This window comes from Oncorhynchus kisutch, linkage group LG6 (assembly GCF_002021735.2).
Source record: "Oncorhynchus kisutch isolate 150728-3 linkage group LG6, Okis_V2, whole genome shotgun sequence".
Taxonomy (NCBI): Eukaryota; Metazoa; Chordata; class Actinopteri; order Salmoniformes; family Salmonidae; genus Oncorhynchus; species Oncorhynchus kisutch.
Window position 1 is genome coordinate 73661902 of NC_034179.2, and position 20401 is coordinate 73682302.

Genomic DNA, 20401 nt, shown 5'->3' on the forward strand with positions numbered 1-20401 from the left:
AGTCATACATGGATACAGTGACCCACCTCCTCTTTGTGGATGACGTTGATGCGTGTCTTGATGTAGGGGAAAGCGTGGGATGTGGTGAGGATGGACTTGCGTTTGTACTGCTCGTGCAGGTCCCCATGGGCGCGCCCATCCAGTGTGAAGGGGGTGCAGTACATGAAGGTGCGCAGGTTGTAGTTCTTGTCGAAGTAGGTGATCCTCTCCTTCAGCTCGTAGGTGTCGAAGAAGGGCTCCACATAGGTGATCTGGAGGTAGGCCTGACAGACATAGATATAAAACACATATATAAGCACTGGAGGTAGGACTGAGAGCCACGCAGATATACGACACATAGATCAGTACTAAGGGTCATTCCTCACATCCCCAAGTAAAAACTAAAACACAAACCTTCAGTAATTTCTCGTTCTGAGACTTTGGGCCTTTTACCTTATTGGGGTCCAGCTTGTTCTTGTCCACATGGTTGGAGTCCTTGATAATCTCCACCACATCATCTCCAAACCGCTCAGCATAGAACTCCTGAACCAGATGAGAGAGTCATTCAAAAAGACTGGTATCAGCTTATAACACACAACTCTGCAATGATCCAGTGAGTTTCAGAAAGGATCACTGATGTCTTTGGATGCTATATAAATGATTATTAACATCCTCCTCGTTATTCTCCTCTGACCGTACCTCTAGTCTGTATGAGATCTCAGCCAGCTTGGTGATAGAGGGCTCCTTGTACACAAACTCCTGCTCATCCAGGTCCCCAAAGCGACAGCCGTAGAAGCCCACCCGGAAGTAGGTCCCAAACATCCTCTACACACTATAGGAGGGGGGCATGAAAGACAGAGAGAGGGGGGAGAGGGAAGAACAGGAAAACAGAATACAGAGATTACTTTCAGAGTCACTTAGTCGAAGTTGTCCTAAATGTACATGTTACGTTGGTCTAAGTTGTCCTAAATTTACATGTTACTTTGGTCTAAGTTGTCCTAAATTGACATGTTACGTTGGTCTAAGTTGTCCTAAATTGACATGTTACAACCAGGGCTCTAAAGTGCCACCACACGCAACAACATATTTTGCAGTGCGACTTGGCATTTTAATTTGGGACTGTCTTCGTAAAGTATTCAGACCGCTTGACTTTTTCCACATTTTGTTACATTACAGCCTTATTCTATAATGTATATTACATTTTCTTGTTCCCTTCATAAATCTACATACAATACCCCATAATGACAAAGCAAAAAAGGGTTTTAGAAATTGTTGCTAAATTATTAAAAGTAAAAATTTGGAAATATGATATTTACATAAGTATTCAGACCCTTTACTCAGTACTTTGTTGAAGCACGTTTGGCAGTGTTTACAGCCTTGAGACTTGTTGTGTATGACGGTACAAGCTTGGCACAGCTGTATTAGGGGAGTTTCTCCCATTCTTCTCTGCAGATCCTCTCAAGCTCTGTCAGTTTGGATGGGGAGTGTCGCAGCACAGTTATTTTCAGGTCTCTCCAGAGATGTTCGATCAGGATCAAGTCTGGGCTCTGGCTGGGCCACTCAAGGACATTGAGACTTGTCCCAAAGCCACTCCTGCATTGTCTTGGTTGTGTGGTTATGGTCGTGGCCTGTTTAACGGTGAACCTTCACCCCAGTCTAAGAGAATCTTGTTTCTCATGGTCTGAGAGTCTTCAGGTGCCCTTCTGCAAACTCCAAGCAGGCGGTCATATGGATTTTTACTGAGGAGTGGCTTCCATCTGGCCACTCTACAATAAAGTGGCGTGCTGCAGAGATGGGAGGACCATCCAGAAGGTCAACCATCTCCACAGAGGAACTCTGGAGCTCTGTTAGAGTGACCATCGGGTTCTAGGTCGCCTCCCTGACCAAGGCCCTTCTCCCCCTAATGCTCAGTTTGGCAGGGCAGCCAGCTCTAAGAAGAGTATTGGTGGTTCCAAACTTCTTCTATTTAAGAATGATGGAGGCCACAGTGTTCTTGGGGACCTTCAATGCTGCAGAACTGTTTTGGTACCCTTCCCCAGATCTGTGCCTCGACACAATCCTCTCTCGGAGCTCTACAGAAAATTCCTTCGACCTCTTGGCTTGATTTTTGTTCTGACATGCACTGTCAACTGTGGGACCTTATATAGACAGGTGTGTGCCTTTCCAAATCATGTCCAATCAATTGAATTTACCAGAGGTGGACTCCAATCAAGTTGTAGAAACATCAAGGATGATCAATAGAAACAGGATGCATCTGAGCTCAATTTCAAGTCTCATAGCAAAGGGTTTGAATACTTATGTGAATAAGGCATCTGTTTTGGATTTTGTATAAATTAGCAAACATAAAAAATAACTGTTTTTGCTTTGTCATTATGGGGTATTGTGTGTAGATTTCAGGGGGGGGGGGGGGTATTTATTTAATCCATTTTAGAATAAGGCTGTAACTTAACAAAATGTGGAAAACGTGAAGGGGTCTGAATACTTTCTGAAGGAAGTGTATTATTATTATTTTTTAAATCAGATCATTTTTTAAATAATAATTTTTGTAATGACAAGGCTTTGCTGTACCATTGTTCCCAAGCACATATTCATTAGCATCATGCTTGCACCACTAATACAGCGACAACTGCTTGTTTCTAACCCATATCACTGAGATGTCTTGCATGTTCTCATCAAACTTGATACTCTTACAGAGACAGTGTACAATTTTCAATGCAATGCATCTCAGTCGGAAAAGTGCTTTTACACAATGTAGAAACCTAATATTCCACAAATGACTTTTTAAATTCAATGAGAAGTATTTGTATGAAAAAAACTATAATAATTATAATAATAAACACATATTTAAAGGGTTACATATTCATTTCTAGGGCACAACATGTGCTTCAGAAGTAGACAGAATTCATATAGTCTCTCAATACATTTTTTTTAATTAAAAAATAAATAATTTTAAAATCATATTTTCTGCTGCTCCTACATTTTTTTAAGTTGGGAACATCAGTGCTACCAATGACATGTTTTAAACGTAGAGCCCTAGTTAAAACATTGAAACCATATGCTACCACAGCAACCAGTAAATACGCCCCAGAGAGTTGGAACCAGTCAATCTTGTGCAACTGTTTTACACAACTATGTATTGGTTAAGTGTGTGAAAGTGTGAATGCAATACTGTGGTTTGAATAAGTGTCGGGGAGAGTTTTATAACATTTCACTTACCAGTTAGGAAACATCATCCAGAAAGGACAGGAAAGGCAGGGAATCCACGGGAAAGAGAAATAAAATATTCTTTAAATGCATTTATAAATTGGCTGGTTTGAGCCCTGAATGCTGATTGGCTGACAGCCGTGGTATATCAGACCGAATACCATGGGTATGAAAAAACATTTATCTTTACTGCTTTAATTACGTTGGTAACTTGATTATAATAGCAATAAGGCATCTCCGAGTTTGTGGTATATGGCCAATATACCACGGCTAAGGGCTGTACCAAGGCACTCTGCTTTGCATTGCGCATAAGAACAGCCCTTAGCCATGGTACAGTTGAAGTCGGAAGTTTACATACACTTAGGTTGGAGTCATGAAAACTCATTTTTCAACCACTCCACAAATTTTTTGTTAACAAATTATAGTTTTGGCAAGTCGGTTAGGACATCTACTTTGTGCATGACACAACAATTGTTTACAAACCGATTATTTCACTTACAATTCACTGTATCACAATTCCAGTGGGTTAAAAGTTTGCATACAGTCGTGGCCAAAAGTTTTGAGAATGACAAATATTAATTTCCACAAAGTTTGCTGCTTCAGTGTCTTTAGATATTTTTGTCAGATGTTACTATGGAATACTGAACTATAATTACAAGCATTTCATAAGTGGCTTTTATTTATTTCATTCAGCAGGCTTTTATTGACAATTACATGAAGTTGATGCAAAGAGTCAATATTTGCAGTGTTGATGCTTCTTTTTCAAGACCTCTGCAATCCACCCTGGCATGCTGTCAATTAACTTCTGGGCCACATCCTGACTGATGACAGCCCATTCTTGCATAATCAATGCTTGGAGTCTGTCACAATTTGTGGGTTATTGTTTGTCCACCCGCCTCCTGACGATTGACCACAGGTTCTCAATGGGATTAAAGTCTGGGGAGTTTCCTGGCCATGGACCCAAAATATCGATGTTTTGTTCCCTGAGCCTCTTAGTTATCACTTTTGCCTTATGGCAAGGTGCTCCATCATGCTGGAAAAGGCGTTGTTCGTCACCAAACTGTTCCTGGATGGTTGGGAGAAGTTGCTCACGGAGGATGTGTTGGTACCATTCTTAATTCATGGCTGTGTTCTTCGGCAAAATTGTGAGTGAGCCCACACCCTTGGCTGAGAAGCAACCCCACACATGAATGGTCTCAGGATGCTTTACTGTTGGCATGACACAGGACTGATGGTAGCGCTCCCCTTGTCTTCCCCCGGACAAGCTTTTTTCCAGATGCCCCAAACAATCGGAAAGGTGATTCATCAGAGAAAATGACTTTACCCCAGTCCTCAGCAGTCCAATTCCTGTACCTTTTGCAGAATATCAGTCTGTCCCTGATGTTTTTCCTGGAGAGAAGTGGCTTCTTTGCTGCCCTTCTTGACACCAGGCCATTCTCCAAAAGTCTTCGCCTCACTGTGCGTGCAGATGCACTCACACCTGCATGCTGCCATTCCTGAGCAAGCTCTGTACTGGTGGTGCCCCGATCCCGCAGCTGAATCAACTTTAGGAGACGGTCCTGCCGCTTGCTGGACTTCCTTGGGTGCCCTGAAGCCTTCTTTACAACAATTAAACCACTCTCCTTGAAGTTCTTGATGATCCGATAAATGGTTGATTTAGGTGCAATCTTACTGGCAGCAATATCCTTGCCTGTGAAGCCCTTTTTGTGCAAAGCAATGACGACGGCACGTGTTTCCTTGCAGGTAACCATGGTTGACAGCACCACCCTCCTTTTGAAGCTTCCAGTCTGTTATTCAAACTCAATCAGCATGACAGAGTGATCTCCAGCCTTGTCCTAGTCAACACTCACACCCGTGTTAACGAGAGAATCACTGACATGATGTCAGCTGGTCCTTTTGTGGCAGGGCTGAATGCAGTATAAATGTTTTTGGGGGGATTCAGTTAATTTGCATGGAAAAGAGGGACTTTGCAATGAATTGCAATTAATCTGATCACTCTTCATAACATATTGGAGTATATGCAAATTGCCATCATACAAACTGAGGCAGCAGACTTTGTGAAAATTAATACTTTATGTCATTCTCAAAACTTTTGGCCACGACTGTACACTAAGTTGACTGTGCCTTTAAACAGCTTGGAAAATTCCAGAAAATTCCATCATGGCTTTAGAAGCTTCTGATATGCTAATTTACATAATTTGAGTCAATAGGAGGTCTACCTGACGATATATTTCAAGGCCTACCTTCAACATAAGTGCCTCTTTGCTTGACATTATGGGAAAATCAGCCAAGACCTCAGATATTTAGACCTCCACAAGTCTGGTTCATCCTGGGAGAAATTTCCAAACGCCTGAAGGTACCACGTTCATCTGTACAAACAATAGTACGCAAGTATAAACACCATGGGACCACGCATCCGTCATACCGCTCAGGAAGGAGATGCTTTCTGTCTCCTAGAGATTAAAGTACATTGGAGCGAAAAGTGCTAATCAATCCGAGAACAACAACAAAGGACCGTGGGAAGATTCTGGAGGAAACAGGTGCAAAAGTATCTATATCCACAGTAAAACATGTCCTATATCGACATAACCTGAAAGGCCACTCAGCAAGGAAGAAACCACTGCTCCAAAACCGCCATAAAAAAGCCAGACTACAGTTTGCAACTGCACATGAGGACAAAGATCGTACTTTTTGGAGAAATGTCCTTTGGTCTGATGAAACAAAAACAGAACTGTTTGGCCATAATGACCATTGTTATGTTTGGAGGAAAAAGGGGGAGGCTTGCAAGCTGAAGAACACCATCCCAACCGTGAAGCACGGGGGTGGCAGCATCATGTTGTGGGGGTGCTTTGCTGCAGGAGGGACTGGTGCACTTCACAAAATAGAAGACATCATGAGGAGGGAACATTATGTGGATATATTGAAGCAACATCTCAAGACATCAGTGAGGAAGTTAAAGCTTGGTCGCAAATGGGTCTTCCAAATGGACAATGACCCCAAGCATACTTCCAACGTTGTGGCAAAATGGCTTAAGGACAACAAAGTCAAGGTATTGGAGTGGCCATCACAAAGCCCTGACCTCAATCCCATAGAACATTTGTTGGATGAACTGAAGAAGTGTGTGTGAGCAAGGAGTCCTAGGAAACCTGACTCAGTTGCACCAGCTCTGTCAGGAGGAATGGGCCGAAATTCACCCAACTTATTGTGGGAAGCTTGTGGAAGTTAAAGGCAAAGCTCCCAAATAATAATTGAATGTATGTAAACTTATGACTCACTGAGAATGTGATGAAATAAATAAAAGCTGAAATGAATCACTCGCTCTACTTCTGACATTTCACATTCTTAAAATAAAGTGGTGATCCTAACTGACTGAAAACAGGGAATGTTTACTCGGATTACATGTCAGGAATTGTGAAAAACTGAGTTAAAATGTATTTGACTAAGGTGTCTGTAAACTTCCCACTTCAACTGTACATCGACCATATTCCACACCCCTGCGTGCCTTATTGCTTAAATAAACTCAATGTCCGTTAAGTTACACAAACAAACAGCATATTTAAATTGACTTTACCTCCCATCCAGAACTCTGGTTGTAGATTTTGTTAAAGGTGTCCTGCAACTTTCCATGGACAGTAGCCAGCTTCTTGAAGTCTCTGTTGGCCTCGTGGACCGGGAGTAGGATCTTATACACCTCGTTGATGGCCTCATACATGGAAGCCTGCCGGGGAGATACAGTATGAAACAGTGAGAAGTCTACCTACAGCATACTACAATTCATATATACATGACCAAAACCTGGTTCTCTCAATGTGAACATATAGCGCTGACTATTTACTAGGTGGTAAGGCAAGATTCAAAAGTTATTCATCACGTATTTAAGGACATCTCAATGTAAAGAAAATCTGAGTAATACCATGTGGAAGGAGGTTGCAGCTTGCTCCAGCAACCCCACCAGCCCCAACTCGCTGAAGTACTTCCCCGCACAGATACCCTCCTCCTCCGGGGACAGGATGTCATCAGACACCGCTGACTCCTCCAGAACATTAGACGAGATGTGCTACAGCAGGTAAGGGACATAGCAGTCAGGAAAAGACTCAGCTAAGGTTTTGAGGTATACTATAATGGACAGGAAAACACACACTCCTGACCTGGAAGGTGACACAGCCAATGGGCAGGTAGCGGCAGTCCTCCAGCATGTTGAGGTACTCTGCCACCAGGGCAGCGCTGTGCACCAGGCAGTGGGCTGCCTCCGCGTGGTTCCCTCTCTCCGAGTGCTTCCCCGCCATGTTCTGCAGCCACGTCAGGCGCAGGTCAGGGGAGTTCTGGTAGCCCTTAGCAATCCTGGGGGGGGGGGGGGGGGGGGGAGAAAGGAGGTGGGGAGGGAGAAAGGAGGTGGGGAGGGAGAAAGACAGAAAAATCAAGGCGGTACATAGCTAATGCAATCCAAGCCGAGGCGGCAGGTAGCCTAGTGGTTAGAGCGCTGGGCCAGTAACCCGAAAGGTTGCTGGATCAAATCCCTGAGCTGACAAGGTAAAAATCTGTCGTTCTGCCCCTGAGCAAGGCAGTTAACCCACTGTTCCCTGGGCGACGTAGATGTCGATTAAGGCAGCCCCCCCGCACCTCTCTGATTCAGAGGGATTGGGTTAAATGCGGAAGACACATTTCAGTTGAAGGCATTGGTATCCCCCTTTCACAATGGATTTCTCTTACTCAGTTTGTGGATGTGAATGTGTTTGAGAGAAAGTGGTTGTGCCGATGAGACAGCTGTTGTATGTGTAATACCTGTACATGAGATCAATGAGCATCTCAGGGTCCTGCTGGTGCTCCTTCATCTTGACTGTGTCAGTCAGAATCATGTGCAGATTGAAGACCAGATCCTGGACCTGTTCTGGGAACGGGGAGTCCCGTAGCTCCAAGTCCTCCTCTGCGTAGGTCAGGATGGTTTTTAGGGAACGTCGGAGGTGCTCCTCGTTGAAGTTCTGAGATGTCCCCACCAGGGAGGACAGGGACATGGTGACCTGCATCTTCACCCGGGCAAAGTTCTACACCAGAGAGAAGATGAGTCAATACTCAAGACTACAGAAGGGATGTGACCAATACAGAATTCCACAACATGTCAGTTGATGGTGTTGAGACTGAACTGGAACCATCTTTATTTCTATTCTTATTGTTGTTGCATTGTTGACAGGTGAACCTGCAAGTAAGCATTTCATTATAACGTAATACACCACGAGTATCCTGTGCACAGGACAAATACACTGGATTTGATTTGTATTATTGTGGTTAGATCTTAGCCTGGAAATCTAAACTGAATTCACGCTTCATTTCACTATTGTTTCACTTCAAAACAGGTAAACGGAGTGTGAATGCAGTTTGTCTTTCCAGGCTATGACGAGCTTCTGTATGAGTGAGACTCACGTTGCCAATCTCAAAGTTCTGCCTCATCAGCAGGTAGAGGGAGGCGGAGGCTTGACTCCGGACAGAGCCCACACTGCTGCTGCAGTGGCGGAGCAGACGCAGACACAGGTCAGCACACAGCTCTGTGTCCTCCTCAAACAGCATCTCTGGGAACTACACACACAGGACACACACTTAATCCACACACACACAAAGACATGTAACACACACACAGACACACACACACACACAGACACACACACACACACACACACACACACACACACACGCACACACACACACACACACACACACACACACACACACACACACACACACACACACACACACACCTTGAAGACCAGTCCCCTCTGTGTAGTGAAACAGTGCTGCAGGAAGAGGGCACTCTGACTCCCTGCCATGCTGTGGAGGAGGACTCTCAACACCCCGCCCAAAACACTCTCCTTCAGCTCTGACACCAGCACCGTCTTCACTATGATCTCCAGCGTGTCCAGGACGACCAGAGAGGCTTCAGTGGCCAGGTTTCCATCCACCACGGACTCCTGCTCCGTCTCCGCCTTAGTTCTGCAACGAAACAGGGTTTACAATCACTCAAGACACACACAAATCCGTACAAACTTCACTATACAATGTGCCTACACAAATACTGAACACAGACCGTTGATGACAAGTTCTATCGAGTCATTGGTCTACCTCGGCATTAATCTGTGCATATGGCGGGGACCTACTTGTCGACTCGGTCGGTGTTCTGTCTCCAGTGAGTGACGTTCTTCCTCCATCTGACATTCTCATTACCATATGGACTCCGCTCTGAACAAAAACAAAGCATACGGACACTTGTAACAACCACAAAGGAATATTGCATGTAGAAAATCTCAAACCATGATGCCCCATCTGGTGCTGGTACCTCTGCAGCGACGGACCATCTCCTGTCGGGCTCCGATGGTTCCCAGTATGGCCTCCTCTAGACGAGCCTTCATGTCCTGAGACTTCTTAAATGTCAGGCTGTTGATACGCTCCAGAGCCTTCTTCCCCTGGGACAACCAATCAGAGATGGAACAGTCAGAACAGTTATAATAGGAGGTATTCAGGTCTCAGAGTCCAACAGGGGTAACATGTGAAGGATGAGAGGTGCAGCAGGTCTGATCAGCGAGGGGGGACAGAAGTGGTGCCTACCTTGTACTCGAAGCAGGACACCGAGAGGTGCAGCAGGTCTGATCAGCGAGGGGGGACAGAAGTGGTGCCTACCTTGTACTCGAAGCAGGACACCGAGAGGTGCAGCAGGTCTGATCAGTGAGGGGGGACAGAAGTGGTGCCTACCTTGTACTCGAAGCAGGACACCGAGAGGTGCAGCAGGTCTGATCAGCGAGGGGGGACAGAAGTGGTGCCTACCTTGTACTCGAAGCAGGACACCGAGAGGTGCAGCAGGTCTGATCAGTGAGGGGGGACAGAAGTGGTGCCTACCTTGTACTCGAAGCAGGACACCGAGAGGTGCAGCAGGTCTGATCAGTGAGGGGGGACAGAAGTGGTGCCTACCTTGTACTCGAAGCAGGACACTGAGAGGTGCAGCAGGTCTGATCAGTGAGGGGGGACAGAAGTGGTGCCTACCTTGTACTCGAAGCAGGACACCGAGAGGTGCAGCAGGTCTGATCAGTGAGAGGGGACAGAAGTGGTGCCTACCTTGTACTGGAAGCAGGACACCGAGAGGTACAGCGGTCTGATCAGTGAGAGGGGACAGAAGTGGTGCCTACCTTGTACTCGAAGCAGGACACCGAGAGGTGCAGCAGGTCTAGCAGCTTGTTGATCTGCAGCACAGAGAGGTCTGACACCCAGCTCTCCAGCAGCGCAGCGTCTGCGTTCTTCAGGACCCACAGGAAAGACACCAGCAGAGTCCTACTGCACTCTGCCGACAGAGAGCTGCACTGACGACCAGCCTGGGAGAGATTAACACCTACATTAGGGCTAGGAGTTTTCCCCGATGTCACGTTCCAAACTGTGTCACGTGCCAAACTGTGTCACGTGCCAAACTGTGTCACATTCCAAACTGTGTGGATGAGAAAGAGTGTCAGAGGAGCTCATGAGCAGTAAGCCATCTACAGGTAGTGAGGGGTAGTTCAGTATGGAGGCTGTCATTAGAAGGCATGCTGTACCCCCTCTGGTGTTGTGGATTTGCCCCATGCTGGTACTGTACCTTAGTGTGGAAGTGTACTACAAAGGATCTCAATAACAGAGGGAGGGGGATAATAAGTTCAATCGTTACCAGGGTTACTGGATTAATAAAAATGCCTGAGATATGAAAGCCTGAGGCAGTAAGCTCCACACAGCAGAGGGGGGCTGATGGGTTCTCATTACTCACCACCGTGGGCATGGTGAAGTTGGGGGATTTGGCATGCGGCAGCGGGGAGCCAGCGATCGCCATGGCGACAGACTGACTGATGGTTCCGTTGTCTGGGTCCCCATCGTCTTGCATAGCGGGGGCGTGGCGGCCCCGGGCTTGAGAAGCGTCTGACAAGCACAGGAACAAAGCATACTGCTGATTCTATCAACCTACGCCGGAATAACTAGCTAGCATGAAATCTCCCACCTCCAATCAGGGTTTAAACACAACGCCACATGGTCAGAGAAGAGGAAGATGATACTGGTTAACCTACAGCAGGGGTAGGCAACTAGATTAGGCCGTAGGACGATTTTTGTCGGAGCGCATGGTTGGGGGGCCAGAACATAATTATAATAATTTGTACACTGCAAATTGACCATAACTAAGCCCCAAAACAGATTGTTTTTGAGAATAACAATAATTTCATTGAGACATCTCTCTTTTTATTTGTGGGAATACTTGGGAACAGACTTCCTAAACGAATTCCTGGTGATTTAACAGTCTTTCAGTACAACCCCAAAAGACTTGCTGGCTGTTTTTGGCACGTGGTCAATCTGTTGCTGACCCCTGACCTACAGTGTCCTCCTCACCTGTGAAGTCATGAAGCTGGGGCAGGGTGTCCATGACGATGGGGATGAGGGGCAGGTAGAGCTGGGCGATGTGGGCTCGCACCTGGGGGTCCGTGTAGCGAGGGTCCGCGTCGTGACTGCACATCAGAGAGTGGACTGCACTGATGGCCTTCTTATGCAGGAAAAACACCCTGGGGGAGACTGAATGAGTCAGTACATGCCGTGTGTGTCTAGTTGTGTGTGTGTGTGTGTGTGTGTGTGTGAGCTTGTGTGTGTGAAGCCTCCTCACCCCTCCCCATCAGGCTCCAGGATAAGGGATAGTTCAGTCAGCAGCAGGCCAGACAGGAAGTGTTGCTGTCTGAAGGGGACGGAGAGCTCAAACATACTAGCCACACCCTGGTCCTGGTGCATACTGGAGAACGCTGAACCCTGAGAGAAGGAGGGAGATGGATGGATGGTGGGAGGAGAGAGGAAGGACTTTCTAGCAAGAGTATTACTACAGATTGTCAGCAGATGACAAAGTTGGCCCTTGGTCAAGATCATTGTGTTGCCTAGAAATTAATTGAGCCTCCAGGTGGAGTTACCTGGGAGGTGGTGGAGGAGGTGGAGGGGGAGGGCGAGGCGGGTGGGCTGAGGGTGGAGCAGGGTAGGTTGAGGGTGACATAGTGCTCATGGCTGCACACGATGCGGGTGAAGTCCATTCTCAGAGCAGTCAGAGAGCTGGGGTTCTGGGCTGTGTGGAACTTGTTGGCAATCTGACACACAGAGAGAGAGAGAGAGAGAGAGAGAGAGAGCGAGAGCGAGAGACAGAGAGAGAGAGCGAGAGCGAGAGACAGAGCGAGAGAGAGAGACAGAGAGAGAGAGAGAGAGACAGAGAGAGAGAGAGAGAGAGACAGAGAGAGAGAGAGAGAGACAGAGACAGAGACAGAGACAGAGAGAGAGAGAGAGAGAGAGAGAGAGATATTGTTCAGATGTGTAAGACAACGTATTCAGAGACTGGTTGCTGTAAAAGCAAATGATGTCATGTGTGTTTGTCATTTGTGATGACTCCGTTGATGACTGACAGTGGGTGTAAATACTGGCTTTAGCGGCAGAATAGTGACACTGTCTGTATGCATGTTCGTACGTGCCTGTTTGTAGTAGAACCAGACACTCAGTGTCTGAGAGTGGGTGAGTGGGTGTCTGTGTTTATCGTTGGAGCAGATGACAGAACCTGTGTGTGTGTGTGTGTGTGTGTGTACCTGTTTGTAGTAGGAGCGGATGAGGTTGAAGACGAAGCCACGGTCCATGAGAGACAGCAGGTCATTCAGGAAGAAGGCCAGACTGCTGTTCAACCTCTCCACAAGCTCCAAATCCTGAGAGAGAGACAGGGAAGGAGGGAGAGAAAGGGAGGGAGGAGAACAAGAGGGAGCAAGAGAGAGAGGAGGGAGAGAAAGTCAGTGATTAGAGAATATGGGAAGGGTTAAGAGGACACAGAAGGTATACTATGTATTCCCTAAAAAAAGGAAACGTGACTCCTATGTTCTGCAATTCCGTTCTAATGGCCCTTGGGTTGTGGCCACTGTACCTTGTGGTATCGCCCTGCTACATCAGCACTGATAGCCCCCACTAGAGCAGCGATGTCATCCACAAAGCGGTCTGGGAAGCGCTGGCGTCTGGGAAGGTCTATCCGGGAGGACAGGAACAGGTGGTGGGACATACTCTTCGTCTGGGAGAGGAGGAGAGGGAGGGAGGAAAAGAGGGATCACGGATTGGATCTAATTCTTCAAATGAACACTGGCTATAAAACATCATATTCCTTCACGCTTTTCCCTAAATGAGAAATTTGACCAACTGTCTCTTGATTTTGGGAAATCCATTAACGGCCTGTGTGATGAGGACGGGTGAGTAAGATCAAGATCTCATGAACGATGCCATGCAAGACAACAGTCATCATCCTCATCATTCAGATACGTACCATGAGCTGGAAGAAGAACCAGGCCTGTTGCAGTGCTGCCTCCCTCACTGTGCTGGTGCTCACCACCCACTGTAGTGCCAGCTCCTCATGGAGCAGCTACACCAGGAAGTGAACAGGGTCAGAGAGAAACACCCAGGCAGAGTGCAGTACACCACGGTTAGCAACACGGAGGCTAACGCAGGAAAAGCTAGCTAAAATACCCAGGTAAAAATACTGAGCTAACACTAGTACCATACAATCGCTCATAAAAAGGTAGGGCTGCCTGTCTGCTAACAAACACACAGTGAGAAAAGCTACTACTGCGCTAACAACAGGATTATTGTAGAACACTAACGTGATGAATCCTGTAGGTAGCATTAGAGGAACATGAGACTCTAGACAAGTCTTATAATGTAGGCTTATTCTGGGAGATCCCAGATAACGAACTTCAGTCATACATGGCTTTGATGACTGTGTCAAGATTCAAAAGCTAATGCATTAAACAATTACTTATCTCTCACACACACACACACACACACACACACACACTTACAGTATGAACTGATAAGCATCTGTGTGTGTGTGCTACACATACTGACAAACACAGAATGGATGAGGATGGACAAGGATGTTAATATCGTGTTTTAGACAATGTATGACAACGGTACCTTCTTGGCAATCTGTCTTGTTGGAGCTGAACAGAAGGTGGCGCTGTCTACAAAGGCAGACATGCGATTGCAGCCACGATCACTTGCCTGACAGAGTAGTGGAGCGATGGAAACACAGTGATGAAGACAAAGAGCAGGAGTCAGCAAGGTGGAAAAAGATGAATGAAAAATACAAGAAATGTGATGGATGGCTAGAGGACTTCCTGGACTCAACTGACTGCTTGGATAGAACTGACGTTAGTGCCAGTGACGTTCAGATGTTCCATGCGGTTGATAGGATGAAATGTGATCCTAGTGAAAAGCATCATTGTGAATAACGAGGCTGAGTCGAGCTTAGCCAAGGAGGGCGAAAAGGAATAGACCAATGACAGACAGACAGCTGACAGAACGGGCCGTAGACAAACACACAGCGCAGCAGCCACATAGGAGTGGAGGAGGGAAGGGCAAGCGAGGAGGGTGTTGTTGGGTACGGGGTGAACATGGGGTTGGTTCTGGAGGACAAAACATGACAGAATGTTCAGATAGAAATGTATCGGGTAGAACAGACGTCATTGGCTCGTGTAGAATAGGGAATCACGTCCGCTCTAGTCGATATACTTCTCTCTGCAACGTTCTGAACAATTCTCGTTACTGAATGAACCGGCACCCATGGTGGAGGGGTAGGTAGGTAGTTGAAGGTAGGGAAGGAGGGTTGTTGGCACCTGCTTGAGCTCACAGGTGAAGTTGGGGTTCCGGCGTAGCACAGCTCTGGAGCCCCCGGGGGCATAAGCAGAGTTTACCCAGGAGTGGGAGCGGTCTATCCCCTAGAACATCATATCACATCAGCCACCACACCGACACACAGGCAGCCACAGGGCATGGGGGAGAGAGGGAGCGAAGGAAGGTTAGGGAGGGGTGGAGACAAGGGTCAAATTAGAGGGAGGAGAAGGAAGGAAGGAAGAGAGGGAGAGAGAGAGGAGGGGAATAGCGAGGGATAGAACACAGAGTGACAGACAGACATAGGCACACAAGATTGCATAATTGACAACAGCGGTGGAATCAACCAACCATTGGCACAGACAGGCAGGAATCACAGGCATGCACATCAAGATACGACACTGGAGGGTCACGACAGCAGGACGAGGGGAGTCTGATTGTTTAGTCACAGGAAACACGTCGGACAGACATTCAGCGTACATTTAAACAGCCAGAATGCCATTTAACCCCAATTTGAGAAAGTGTCTGTTTAGACTGGAAGAGGCAGCAACACTATCATAAGCACACAGATAACATATTCAGGAGTTCGTCACATAGTGCCTTTACTTCCCCAACTAGAGGAGAAACAGAACAGGTTGTATTTACAATGGCTAGACAGGACAGAGCAGGTTGTATTTACAATACCTAGACAGGACAGAGCAGGTTGTATTTACAGTACCTAGACAGGACAGAGCAGGTTGTATTTACAGTACCTAGACAGGACAGAGCAGGTTGTATTTACAGTACCTAGACAGGACAGGTTGTATTTAGAGTACCTAGACAGGACAGGGGACAGAACAAGTTGTATTTACAGTACCTAGACAGGATAGGTTATATTTACAGTACCTAGACAGGACAGAACAGGTTGTATTTACAGTACCTAGACAGGACAGGTTGTATTTAGAGTGCCTAGACAGGACAGGGGACAGAACAAGTTGTATTTACAGTACCTAGACAGGATAGGTTATATTTACAGAACCTAGACAGGACAGAACAGGTTGTATTTACAGTACCTAGACAGGACAGAGGACAGATCAGGTTGTATTTACAGTACCTAGACAGGACAGAGAACAGAACAGGTTGTATTTACAGTACCTAGACAAGACAGAGAACAGAACAGGTTGCATTTACAGTACCTAGACAGGACAGAGAACAGGTTGTATTTACAGTACCTAGACAGGACAGAGAACAGGTTATATTTACAGTACCTAGACAGGACAGAGAACAGAACAGGTTGTATTTACAGTACCTAGACAGGAAAGAGAACAGGTTATATTTACAGTACCTAGACAGGACAGAGAACAGGTTCTATTTACAGTACCTAGACAGGACAGAGAACAGAACAGGTTGTATTTACAGTACCTAGACAGGACAGAGAACAGGTTGTATTTACAGTACCTAGACAGGACAGAGAACAGAACAGGTTGTATTTACAGTACCTAGACAGGAAAGAGGCCATGTCTAAGATAGCTGTATTACCGGAGAGGAGCCAACGAGAGAACTCAATTCAATACCATTTGATTTGTATTGGAGGTAGAACTGACCTTGCTGGCAATGATCCTCTGCACCTCCTCGTCAGGTGAAGTGGGGGTGCTGGCCAGGTCAGGGTTGGAGTTACTGATGCTCTTGGAGCGGGCCAGGTGAAGGGTGCTGGGGCGGGCCGTTGCCCTGGACAATGTGGCATACTGGATGGGCAGCTCGTAGGCCGGGGTGGCACCCCCTGGGTCAGGGAGAAGAGGAGGGCACTGATACCAAAAGACACACTTATGTTCATTTTAGTAGTTGAGTGAGAATTCTCCAACCACAAGGTTAAATTAATGACACCCAAGCACATCAGAGACATGGATAGATTAAAATACCCTTCCTTGAAAGCATTGGGATTACATCATTACAGCTGGTGTGGAGATATAGTGAATCTTCAGTGCCTGCTGTTCCATTCCTCACCAGTAGGGGGCATGGCAGGCTCAGCAGTGGGCAGGTGGAAGCAGTAGTGGATGTAGGAGGCCAGCAGGTTGTTCCTGCCATGCTGGTCCTGGTTCCCCTCCAGGTTCTTATGGATCTGGTTGACCAGCAGGGACATGGCCTCGAACGCTGCACGGCCCAGGTTCACTGAGAGATGGGAATGGAGAAAAAGAGGCAGAGATCACACCTGGGTTTGCACTTTTGGGACTGTTCCATTTATTCCATTGTACAAGGCAAGCTCAATCGAGCGTAGACGTAAATGATTTGAAAATATATCCTAGATCCTAGAATATTTGACCAGGAGTGTTTCTGCGGGAGAGATGAGGATCATGAAAGGGCCATGAGGGATGAGTCAATCTAAGATGGCCACCCTCTGTAAAGTCGCCAAGCCACTCACCGATCTGTCCTGCGATGACGGGCGGGTGGACGATGAGCAGGATGAGTTTGGAGAGCAGCTGGTGGAGGAAGCGGACGCAGGTGTCGAGTAGCGCCCCCCGCAGGCCGGTCATGCTGTCCTTCAGCTCACCCTCCACATTGGCCTCACTGATGATACAGTCCTTCAGACGGAACGGGAACGAGTACTCCTCCAGGACGTAACACAGGGTGAAAAACTTATCCAGGTGGGGGTCCTAAGAGACAAAGTCACATTGGGGGGACGGGACGGGGGTATTCATTTAATTTACAATCCCATTGACTAGAGGATTAGAGAAAGTGAGGTAAAGAGAGAAGTGAGAGAGAAAGAGAGAGAGAAAGAGAGTTACCTGAGTGTGAACTGAGGAGGCAGCTGTCACCTCCACATTGAACACCTGCTTGTGATTATCCACCCACTTCATGCCTGGAAGCTGCACCTGCAATACACACACATTACCTACATCAAAACTCAGCCACACACAGACCAAGCATACAAAAGCATGCATGTGCTCACACACTTACGTCAGGGGTGAGGACGGAGTAGCTGGGTGGTGGTTTCTCCACAGAGACGGGCAGACTGAAGGAACCGGTCCGTAGGCGGCCATGTTGCATCAGAGGAATCCACTGTGGACACAGACAGTTTAATGCCCATTATTACATCACTCATAAATAAAAGACACAGCCAAACACTGATGACACTCCCAGTGTTTCAAAGGCATAAATATTAGTAGCTTGTAACTGAGGTATGTAATGGGTAGGGAGGCACCCTAACTTGGGTCCATAGTTTTCCCTGGCCAGGTAAGTGGAAAAACCTCCGGGTCCTCGAGAAGTGTACTCACGGTGTATCCCACAGGGGTCTCCAGGGGTGTGTTCTGTTTGGGCTGACAGCTGATGTGGTAGAAGGTGAACAGGAGGTGGTGGTTGTCTGTCAGGTTGGCTGGAATCTTCATCTTCACCTCCTCATAGAACTCTGGGGACCTGAGGGGAGAGAGAGAGAGATAGGTGAGAGAGGGAAGGGGAGGAGGAGGGAAGGGGAGGAGGAAAGAGACAGAATGAGAGGATGAGTGTGGAAGAGAGAGAGATAGGTGAGAGAGGGAAGGGGAGGAGGAAAGAGAGAAAGAGAGGATGAGTGTAACAGGAAAGGTGTGGAAGGGAACGGGCTCTTACTTGTCATGGTAGATGACGGGTGAATAAGTCTCTGTGAAGAACTCAGCACAGCTGGATTTCCCAAAGATCACCTATTATGATGAGAGGAGACAGTTTTTATTGGATCTATGCCCATGTACAAAACATCCCCCCGTACCACCTTTTGCCCTCAGAGCATTCTTGATACACAAGGGAAACTGTAGAGTGTAAAACAAAAAACAGCAGCGTTGCAGTTCTTAACACACTCAAACCGGTGCCTGGCACCTACTACCTACCTCTGACTGGCACATATACACAATCCATGTCTCAAGGCCTAAAAATCCTTCTTTAAACCTGTCTCCTCCCCTCCATCAACACTGTGGATTTCACAATTGACATCAATAAGGGATCATAGCTTTCACCTGGTCAGTCTGTCATGGCCTAATGTTTTGTAACTCTGTATGTCCATATTTATCAGAATCCTTTCAGAACTGTTATGTAAATAACATGTCATACTAAATTAGATGTAACCTACGGTTCTTTAGCATTACAGTTGGAAGTCTTTAAAATTAGGTAATTTATAATTAGCTGGTTTCTAAACATCATTAATTGAATTTGACCGTTTTTTATTTTTTTACATCTTATGGACTGGGAATATGTCCAATAGTTGTTTAGAAGTCTCCACAGGGCTCCTTCAATGGATTAGGACATTGTTGCCAGGGTCCCAGATTAGATTAGGGTGTGTCCTAAAGGCTCCAATCGGATTAAGAATCCACTGCACTGAGACTGAACAACACCACAGCTTTCAGACAGGAAGTTAATTATGTAGTAAAATCCCTCCTTCAGTTTGTTTTAACCATTTAAAAAAAACAGGAACTAGGGTTACCTACCCCCAATTCAGTTAAACACACTGGACATTCTTGTAGAGTGACCTACTCGTGGGGCACATCATATTTCACAGCATCAGGCTTTTCTGTGTGAGGGACACCATTGTCCTGAGAGCACGGTGTTACAAATCTGAAGAGGTTTCCTGTTTAGCGATTGGTGGACTGGTGAAGCAGGCCAATCACTCACCGGCATGGCCAGACTGGGGTCCTCTCCTGCCATGAACTGCACCTTGACAGCAATGTTCCTGACTGAGCCCTGCCGACTGCTGAAGTTCAGGCTCTGGGGGTAGATATACAGCAGGTTCCTAGAAGTGGAGAGGAGGAGGACAAGATGAGGGAGAAGAAAGAAATGGCAGTGAATTTGAATTCCATAATACAACCCGGAAGGTATAGAGGGGTCATTACACTCTAGATTCAGCTCAGCTAACCTACACGCTGCGGCTACCTGCCAACATATCCTCCCTACTAACTAACGCACGGACCACAGGGAGCATGCATGGTCAAATCAATTATATCTGGCATGTGACTACTTACCACATTTCTGGAACAAAAACAGAATTTCTAACAAAAATTAGAGGATAGTATTAGGTAATCGCCGCAGATTTATAACAAATCAAAGATAAATCTTAACAAATACGCCTATAAAAAGTGATAAGGATTGGGAAAGAGAAACCATGTGAGACCTAGCAGGGTGTGAGTGACCTTCAACTCCTGTCCAAGTCAAACATGTGAAAGAACATCCGAGCATACCAGTATATTCCAATCCAAAATATAATTTGTTTATCAAGAACATTGCTAATCTATCTAGTATCCACACACTCACAAACAACACAGAGCAGTGGGACATATTGCCATGGTCTGATGGTCAGCCCAATATAATACTGTGCCCGGTTGCATAAAACATCTTAAGTGTTTCTCTTAAGGATTTACGTTACGGAATAATGTTCCCTTAGCTAAGATAATTGCTGAACGGTGTTGCAAAGCCCCTCAAACGTTTCCCATAGGTAAGGGCATACTTAAGGGTACTTAAGGGGTTTTACGGTAGTTTGAAGGCATGTGTGGAAGAAAAATTCTGGTTACCATGGAGACGACCTGATTTACTGACTGAAGGTCTTGTCAAAGAGCATTTA

The 20401-nt window shown here is 46.5% G+C and overlaps 1 protein-coding gene across 9 annotated transcripts in view; it reads right to left on the minus strand.

Moving 5' to 3' along the window:
* Window positions 1-20401, minus strand: part of LOC109897308 (dedicator of cytokinesis protein 7-like) — a 44032-nt gene that overhangs the window by 3167 nt on the left and 20464 nt on the right. For 3 of the 9 annotated variants that reach the window (XM_031827434.1, XM_031827435.1, XM_031827441.1), the window contains 29 exons: window positions 19459-19576; window positions 18427-18497; window positions 18099-18237; window positions 17782-17883; window positions 17610-17696; window positions 17246-17477; window positions 16831-16995; window positions 16431-16606; window positions 14853-14954; window positions 14152-14238; window positions 13505-13600; window positions 13115-13255; window positions 12789-12902; window positions 12132-12302; window positions 11837-11976; window positions 11569-11738; window positions 10958-11106; window positions 10353-10535; window positions 9509-9635; window positions 9330-9411; window positions 8934-9165; window positions 8602-8754; window positions 7966-8225; window positions 7332-7524; window positions 7097-7240; window positions 6755-6901; window positions 679-804; window positions 433-522; window positions 27-263 (listed from right to left, as the gene is read on the minus strand). In XM_031827434.1, the coding sequence (XP_031683294.1) occupies window positions 27-263; window positions 433-522; window positions 679-804; window positions 6755-6901; window positions 7097-7240; window positions 7332-7524; window positions 7966-8225; window positions 8602-8754; window positions 8934-9165; window positions 9330-9411; window positions 9509-9635; window positions 10353-10535; window positions 10958-11106; window positions 11569-11738; window positions 11837-11976; window positions 12132-12302; window positions 12789-12902; window positions 13115-13255; window positions 13505-13600; window positions 14152-14238; window positions 14853-14954; window positions 16431-16606; window positions 16831-16995; window positions 17246-17477; window positions 17610-17696; window positions 17782-17883; window positions 18099-18237; window positions 18427-18497; window positions 19459-19576 (4234 nt within the window). The remainder of the gene's footprint in view (window positions 1-26; window positions 264-432; window positions 523-678; window positions 805-6754; window positions 6902-7096; window positions 7241-7331; window positions 7525-7965; window positions 8226-8601; window positions 8755-8933; window positions 9166-9329; window positions 9412-9508; window positions 9636-10352; window positions 10536-10957; window positions 11107-11568; window positions 11739-11836; window positions 11977-12131; window positions 12303-12788; window positions 12903-13114; window positions 13256-13504; window positions 13601-14151; window positions 14239-14852; window positions 14955-16430; window positions 16607-16830; window positions 16996-17245; window positions 17478-17609; window positions 17697-17781; window positions 17884-18098; window positions 18238-18426; window positions 18498-19458; window positions 19577-20401) is intronic. The other 6 variants (XM_031827442.1, XM_031827437.1, XM_031827443.1 and 3 more) reach the window with 3 other exon arrangements.